General features: G+C 34.7%; 2 protein-coding genes across 2 annotated transcripts in view; one reads left to right on the top strand and one right to left on the bottom strand.

Moving 5' to 3' along the window:
* The first annotated feature begins 2,078 nt into the window (after positions 1 to 2,078).
* On the top strand, positions 2,079 to 5,321 carry LOC145631602 (abscisic acid receptor PYL8-like). The gene is made up of 3 exons (XM_081683715.1): positions 2,079 to 2,503; positions 3,203 to 3,418; positions 4,602 to 5,321. The coding sequence occupies exons 1-3, from the start codon at positions 2,378 to 2,380 to the stop codon at positions 4,818 to 4,820; spliced, it is 561 nt and encodes a 186-aa protein (XP_081539841.1). The 5' UTR covers positions 2,079 to 2,377; the 3' UTR covers positions 4,821 to 5,321.
* Positions 5,322 to 6,590: 1,269 nt separating this feature from the next.
* The window catches only part of LOC145631601 (ATP-dependent zinc metalloprotease FTSH 11, chloroplastic/mitochondrial-like), a 13,729-nt gene continuing 11,848 nt past the window's right edge, over positions 6,591 to 8,471 (bottom strand). The window contains exon 17 of the mRNA XM_081683714.1: positions 6,591 to 7,221. Coding sequence (XP_081539840.1) covers positions 7,069 to 7,221 — 153 coding nt within the window. The 3' untranslated portion in view covers positions 6,591 to 7,068. The remainder of the gene's footprint in view (positions 7,222 to 8,471) is intronic.

The following is an 8,471-nucleotide window of genomic DNA, read 5'->3' as shown; positions in this document are numbered from 1 at the left end:
TGAATTTCGTGGTGATTTCTTGGGTCGTGGTGGTTTTGTCTGCTTGGTGGTGGTTATGGGTGTGTTCGTGGAGGTTTTCTGGGTTTTTATGTGTTCGTGGTGGTTTGCTGGGTTTGTGGATGGTTTGTTGGGTTCGTGGTTGGGTTTTGGTGTTTCTGGCTGGTTCGTGGTTGAGTTTCGGCGGTTTGGGTTCTGAGTGTCGGCGGTTCTGGTGGTTGTTGGTGATGGTCTGGTGGTTGTCGGTGATGGTTCTGGGTTTATGTGGTTATTATGGGTTTTTGTTTATTTTTTTAGGTAGGATTAATAGTAATCAAGTGCCCTTAGTTTTTAATTATCATCCATTAAAAGTTTTGCCTAGGAGTCCGTGCTATCCCCCTTTGTTGCAAATAACTGTTAACGGAGGTAGTATTATCTTTTTTTAAAAAATAGTACATGTATAATCATAACAAATTGGTTGAATTGTTGTTATTTTATTGTCTTAGCTTATTATGTCGAAGCATATGTGACTCTAGCAATAGGATGAGTTGCATGTTTATTTAACGTGAGAGAGATTTGCCGATTTGGTAATGCATGTTCTTTGTCAAACACAAATATGTTCCTTGTCAAACACTTATATGTTCCTTTTCAAAAATCTATATGTTCTTTCCGCTTTTTTTTTTTTTTTTTTTAATAACTAGGTGCATGGTGCACAATGGTACACAAATCAAGCATTATGTTTAATTACCCGCTAATATTCAATCCATTAGAAATAAAAAAATACCAAGATACAAATATAAGTATCGAGTAAAGATAGAGTATTTTTTTTTCCTTTTCAATTTGTCATGTTAGTGGTCATTTATATATTATTGCCATGCAAGTAACAACAATAGCTTTTTATATTTTTCACAAATTGTCTTTCTTTGGATTCTACATCACCAATAACAACATATATGGTACAAATACTGTTAATGATCATTGTCTTTTCTAAGCCTTTTAAATGACAAATGGAATGATCCCCGAAAATCATCACATAAGAACAATATATGTATTGTTCATGATATCCCTGGAGAAATCTGTTTGCTTTATCAACTCCCTTCGCTTTTGTTTTTTGAATTATATGTGAGAAATGCATCATTTATTATTTGTTAATATACGTAAGGATTACATAACAATCTTTGCCGGTAAGTAAACCTTGATGAAAATCGTGAACCAACAACAATATGCTCTTATCATGTAATAAAGCCGTAACTCAATTCACAGTTACCTAATTCACAATAAAGGATGCAACTAAATTTATTTTGTTGCCTGATCACACGGAAGACATCATGGTAAAGCTAACAATAATAAATTAGAAGTCAAATTCATTTTTTATCTACCTTATTGATATCACATGAATAAGCATTTAAAACTTATTTAAGTGTTTTGTGACAGCAAACGTATGTAATAAACCGACAATGTCACAGAGACATAGAAAATTATAGCACGCAAGACACAACACAACCTGTCAAACACCAACAATGTGTTAGAAAACTAACTAACATCACCCTTAAGGAACCAGTGAGTTGGAATTTTTAGATTTAGCAAAAAACAGCTGTTAGATTGAGAACTCAAATCAGTCACAAACAACGTTGGAAAAATAACTGATTCTGAAACTCACACGACACAGATCCGTAAAAATCGCAACCCCGCCATTTAATTCAAACTAGTAAGAAATAAATTCTAAGATACTTTAGAAGGTAAAGGACTTCCTAAGTGAAAATTTCCAAAAGAGGACTAATTTGAGGCTATGAAAGATGGTTAAGTTAAGCCAAACCTACCACAATAAGCAACATCAAATCTCAACCAATAGCCTTGACCAGATTTACCAAATCCACAAACAGACAAAACACAAAAAAGACGCGCACACAAGGGTAATTTCGTCAATTCTATACTCTCCCAATTAAAATTACATTAATACCCCCTCAGTAACAAAATTAATTTATCCTTTTCCTGTCCAAAAAAACAATTTAATTTATTTTTATTTTTTAAAATAAAATATTCATTGTCTTTATTTGCCTAACTTTTTTTTTAATCCCAGGCGATGAGGTTGAGACTTCGAGAAAAGCAGACATCAAAAAAAAAAAAAAAAAAAAAGGAAAAAAAAAAGTGGAGTAAAAACAAACACTCATAAGAGAAGAAGAAGAGGAGAGAGAAAATTGATAGCGAAGAGAGAGAAAGCTTGAGATTGTTTGGCTATGGTGGTAGAAGCGCGTTAATATTTTCTACTGAGTCAACTCGTTTGTTTATCGATTCAATCGCCGATTTTCCGACCACCGGAGATTACTTTCCGGCGAAGTTTTAATCGGTGATTTTAGGGTTGAATTTCAATTTCGTCTTCTTCAAGAGAAAGTTAAAGGGGATGATGAACGGAAACGGATATGGTGGAGTTGAAGAAGAGTACATTAAGATACATCATAAGCATGAACCTGCTGATAATCAATGTAGCTCTGTTTTAATCAAGCACATTAAAGCTCCTGTTCACTTGGTAATTTTTATTTTTTTATTTTTGTTTTGATGATTTTTCTTTGTTGTTTTTGGTTGTTTGTTTTGGTTTTTCTTTGATTATATTTGGTTTGATGGATCCAGATTATATCATGATTTTGATTCTTGATTTTGGGGGTGTTTGAATTTGATGTTTTGGGTGTGTTTATTTAGTTTGATCCATTTGTTGTTGTAGAATTTAGTAAATATGGGGTTTATTTAATTGGTAATACGTATTTTGTAGTTTGATTAATGAAGCATTAATTTTCTTGGGAATTGAGCATATAATCCTGGGATCAATTTTTGGTAAAAAAAAAAAAAAAAAAAAAAAGAATATTAAAATCTGGGATATTATTTGTTCATAGTTGTGGAATAAATCATATCGCAGATTAAAAGGAAATGTGGTTGAATTTCATAAATAACTGGCTGTGTTATAAAGAAGTTTCTACTTTTGGACTGATTAGTTAGCAATTGTTTCAACTATTTTTGATACCTTTGAAATGGGAGGAAAGAGTAGAAATTATTGCCCTTCTGATTATGGATAATGGTTATGAAGTTGGGATTATGTAGTTAGAATTTGAAGTCATATCGAAGATTGATCATGTTGCTCATATGGATGCGATTAGTGTTTGTCGAATTCTGTTAGAAGTTGTGTATGATTATCTGTGTGTGTTCTTCTATTAATGTAGTGTTTGCATGTCAGGTTTGGTCTTTAGTGAGGAGATTTGATCAACCCCAGAAGTATAAGCCATTTATCAGCAGATGCGTGGTGCAGGGAAATCTTGAGATTGGAAGTGTAAGGGAGGTCGATGTTAAATCAGGGCTGCCAGCGACTACGAGCACTGAGAGGTTGGAGGTTCTGGATGACAATGAGCATGTTCTTAGTATCAGGATTGTTGGCGGAGATCATAGGCTAAAGGTATGACACTTCCACTTTATGATCCCTTGCATTATTATGTGTATGTGTAGCTCTGTGCGTATTTGGGGAAATGGTGTATCGGTTTGGGTTTCAGAAACACCTTTAATCATTTAATTCTTTGTTAATTATTCTGAAATATTCAAAGTCGATCCTGTTCTATATGATGATGAATGAATGTCTTGGAGTGATTTAGTTTCAGTGCAGGACTACATTTTTTTTTCCCGTGTGTGTGTGTGTGTGGGGGGGGGGGGGGGTTGGTTCTATACTCTGAGTTGGTTATATCGCATATTTGATTAACTGATGGTATCCAACATCTTGTTATGGTCTATGGCATATGTTCATTTTAACTATCGGTGGAGAAAAAGGGAAGAGGATGCTGAATACAGATATTGATTGTTGTTATCATGGTAGGTCATGACATTTTTACCTGCAAGTCCTTTGCATTTTTTTTTATTTAGTATTGTTGGTCGTTTTGTTCACCTGCAAGATCTCTGCATTTGTTATTATTGAAGGTAATTTTGTTTCCTTAATGGCCTTTGTACTATGTTTTAATTGTAGGTCATTTTGTTCGCTTGCTGAGCCTCTGCATTTGTTATTATTTTTGGTCAATTTGTTTCCTGCAAGTCCTTTGTATTATGTTATTATTGTTGGTAATTTTGTTACCTGCAAGGCCTTTGAATTCAATTCAGAGGGATGTTTGGTTGTTGGAGAACATTTAACATAATTAGGTCCTCATCCATAACCTTCCCTTGTGTTATCTCTTCTAGTATTCTACCCAGGGGTTGTATCAAGGTTCTTTTTTCATGTTATTGTATCTTCGATGTATGATTATTTTTTTGGTTGGCGATATATGCTCATAAAATTGTTCTTAAAATGAAATAGTTTGAGTTTATTTTATTTTGGACGCCTGCCTTTTTGGCATATACAGTGTAGGACAAAAAACTAAGACTGCCTGGTGAGTAGCATTGGAATTAGGGTTTACTAGGTATTTACTGTGTAGTCATATGTTAGGAATCTTTGGTTGAATACTTGGTGGCAACTTCCCCAATTCATAAGATTCTTGCAGAAAAGAAAAGAGTTTATTGGGAATCTTTATCCTACCTTCTTCTGTTGCCTTTACTTTTATGTATCCTTTTGTATGTAGTGAGTTTTACCTTGTCTAAGTCACGTTTCTCTTGTTCAGAACTACTCTTCTGTGGTGTCTCTACATCCGGAGATCATTGAGGGAAGGCCTGGGACAATGGTGATCGAGTCATTTGTGGTTGATGTACCTGAAGGCAACACCAAGGATGAAACATGCTTTTTTGTTGAAGCTTTGATCAAGTGCAATCTTAAGTCTCTTGCTGATGTCTCTGAACGTTTGGCTGTACAAGACAGAACTGAGCCTATTGATAGGATGTGATTAGAAGCCTGATGTGATGGGAGGATATATTTTCTCTCCATGAATGAAGCTACCAAGGTGTTCGGATTGCAGAGGCCTTGGGGTTGACTGGTTCTTCCATCTGCTAGATATGACTGCTGTCTGTAGTTCCTGTTTACGAACTTCCGCCTTTAGGCAGTCCAAGAATCACAACTTTTAGAAGTGTGTTATAAACGTTCATGGAAGAGGAAAAGAATTGGAAACCTGTGTCGTTCTCAAGTCTTTACAGTCTCATTCTGTGCGTCCATGCTTTATAGTTGTATATAAACATGTGATTAAACGGGTGATTGTAGATCTTTTGTCGTCGTATTATAGCTTCTGTGGAGAGAATTATAGAGGTGTTCTGATAGGTAGTCAATTAATGACATTAGGGTATAGGGAGGCTTGTAAGTAGTGTTTCTCAGTTCACCATAAATTTATCGTCATTTGTGAATTACTGTCATTGTTGTCATAAACTTATGGTCATTTTTTTTTCTCTTTTAATCTTTTGTTAGCTAGTGATCTGAGGATAACTCTCCTAAGAACATCTTGTAGTTAGTCTCACCATGCTTTCGGTACCTTAGCGTTAGCGGTGGCCGCCTTCGATTAGCTAAGTTCTCACCCATCACCTTCACCCCTCACCCCTTCTTCCCTTAAAGAAAGTGTACAGGTTATTGAAATTCATTGTCAAAGTTGTAGAATTTCCGAGAAGCTTCTAGATGGAACTGTTCTAGCACATTGTGAGGTGGGTGTCCCTTTTAACAGAGTATAAAGTGTTACGGGCCCCCATATTTAGTTCTACTAGTCTTTTCCTACTTGTGATTGCAGTTTTTTTCTTCTTATTTTAATATTCTTCCATTATTACTTGGTATTATTATTACTCGGTTTATTATCACTAAATCCATGTACTATTTAGTAAGGTAAGAAGAATAGCTCTATTGAGTCGAAACCTTATATGGGTCAGCTCGGTTTAAGTTAGCGCCTTAGCCGTCTAAATAAAAGCGACGGTTGATATTTATTTATTTAATTAATTATTTTTATAGGTGAATGATGCAGAGGAGCAGGTTGTTATGTTTAGATAATGGAGAGGCATCCACTTTTAATTATTATTATAAGTTTAAGTACTCTGTTCCTAGACAAATCTACCTATCTATATCTATCTTAGGCTTAGGCAATTATTTACAATTTTACCCATTCAACTACATTTGGAAATTGGAATAGCTCAATTGTTTAATTGAATTTCCAAAGGATCTTTTTTGGGGGAAAGATTTAAAGAAATCATTTATTTCATTTTCTTAATTACATCAAAAATGATGATTTAGAATTGTTTACGCAATGTTTTTCCTTTAGCGTACGATTATTGGTAGAAAATTAAATGTTATACGTATAAGAGGGTAGGGATGTAATTTCGTACTAGTGGATATGTCAAATGACTTTCTTATCCTAATAGTTTGGTCCCCAAGCCTTTTTTAAAATAGTAATTGACGTAATTTCAGCATTATTTTTGAGATATTTTTGTGTACTTTAATAACAAAGGGGAATTTTAAATCGCTATTCGTTGAAACACTTGAAAGAGAAGTGATTTGACAAAATTATAATCATTTGTCCTACGTTAACAAAGCAATCCGCTGCTTGGTTAGCTTCTCTAAACTCATATTTGTTGAAGAATGTACAATATTTAATGTTCTCTGTACTCGCTTCTATCCATTACGGTAGAATGAAAAAAAAAAAACTGAAATAATAATACTCGTATTAATAATACATCAGTTCATATAACAAAATAGACTCTTTCTTATTCAATCTATAAAAGTATCAAATTTGAAATACGAAGAATATGTCGTATATAATTGGGAATGTCTGGATGTATGAGAATATTTGCTGACCCGGCTATATGGACAATTTCTGCTAATCAATCTACCAAGATATAGAAAAAAATAATAAGTTACACAGAATTTCCCCTAGATACTAAGTTTTTTTTTTTGCAAGCCCCACGATTTTCGCTGAGAGCCTAGAAGTTCTCTGTAAAAGTAGTCTGCAAAGATGATCGGCGTGGCAAATCCATTGGACAATACAACAAAGACAACCATTAGCAAAGGAATCGTTGTAGCTGCCTTAGTGTATCAAGGTTGTATGTTAGTGTACAATATACAATGATGGCCCGAGCAGTCAGCCCTCCGATCTGCTTGTTCCTCAACAGGCAGCAGCTCCACAGTATAATTCTTCAATAACACAGAATAGGGGAATTTGATTTTTAGACCAAGACAAGCTCTCCTTCTTGTTGTTCTTGCTGCTCCACCAGCTGGCTTTCCTCTCGATATGGAAGAAGAATACGTTTTATGTCTTCGGAACTAAGTGTCTCGTACTCCAATAGAGCATTAGCTAGAGCATGCAATGCCTTCTCATGCTGGAAAAATGTCAGCACAGTTAAGAATAAATCTAGTCTAGATTAAAAGGAGAAAGAAGCTAAGTTACTTGGACACGAGTACTTGTGCAGGTGAAGGTATGGGTCACACACTTGAAGTGGAGAGTCCAAGTAGAATAATCTTGAGCACTTGTGCCAGACCCAGTAAAGGTATGGGTCACATACTCAAAGCATAATACATTATTTTTTTGGTTTAAGATTTATATAATTATACTACGTATTTAAATTAATGCCCTAGCCGATTTTGAAAAATCATATAGAGACATTTAAGAATTTCATCTTCTTCATTTGTGCTTTCCCTTGGCATATACATCATTGTCTCAATGGTTGGGTGAATTGATCAACACTATAGTTATGATGTTGGAATTTGCATTTACCATCATCATTGTTTAAAAAGGGTGAATAACATTGACCGATGGAGACATTTAGACTATTTATTTGATCTTCTACATTGGTAAAAAAAATTATTGTATCGAGAATCTTCTTCATTTTATTCCCGAAACTCTTGGAAGTTCATTCATACCATGTCTCAACTTCGCTAGCCCGAAAATCAACTAAATTCTACTTAAAAAAAAAATGTTATAATTGGTTAATCGTACAACTAAAATTCTAATCAATTGTATCTTGCAAAATTGTGGTGTGGCGTCCCAATATAAGTTGAATCAAAAGTAAAAAGAAAATTAGTATAATAGCAATCCAACCTCAATTGCAACATCTTTAGCCGACTTCTTGGCTACATCAAGCTTTTTCTCAACTTCATGAGTAGACTTCTTCTTAGGCGACTTATTCTTAACATCATCCACACACTCTTTCTTGATCTGCTTCTTCCCAACATCATCAAACACCTTTCTAATATCATCAATAGACTTCCTTTAGGGCGGATTCTTCCCAACATCGTCAACGGTAGGTTTTTTCCTAGGTGGCATGTTTACGTGGGAATTGTACCATATTATTAAGGAGTCATACGCTATTTATATGTAATTTAGGTCATGTAATATTTGTTATACATAAAAAGTGCATGACTCCCTAATAATATAATACAATTCCCACATAAACATGCCACCAGGAAGAAGCCTACCGATGATGATGTTGGAAAGAAACCGCCCTTGGAAAAGTGTTAGATGATGTTGGGAAGAAGCCGCTAAAAAAAGTCTTTATGGATGATGTTAGGAAGAAGTCGCCCAAGAAAAAGTCTACTGAGAAAGTTGAGAAGAAGCCTAATGTAGCAAAGA

Source organism: Chenopodium album, chromosome 5 (genome assembly GCF_948465745.1).
Source record: "Chenopodium album chromosome 5, dcCheAlbu1.1, whole genome shotgun sequence".
Lineage (NCBI taxonomy): Eukaryota > Viridiplantae > Streptophyta > Magnoliopsida > Caryophyllales > Amaranthaceae > Chenopodium > Chenopodium album.
Note: the sequence above shows the minus strand (reverse complement) of the source record. Positions and strands in the feature narration are given on the sequence as shown.

Bases quoted from the DNA above. Each gene is read 5' to 3' on its own strand.
- LOC145631602 (XM_081683715.1), top strand. From the start codon at position 2,378: ATGATGAACGGAAACGGATATGGTGGAGTTGAAGAAGAGTACATTAAG. The intron at 2,504-3,202 runs GTAATTTTTATT...TTTGCATGTCAG, and splicing joins TTAAAGCTCCTGTTCACTTG to GTTTGGTCTTTAGTGAGGAG. The intron at 3,419-4,601 runs GTATGACACTTC...TCTCTTGTTCAG, and splicing joins GCGGAGATCATAGGCTAAAG to AACTACTCTTCTGTGGTGTC.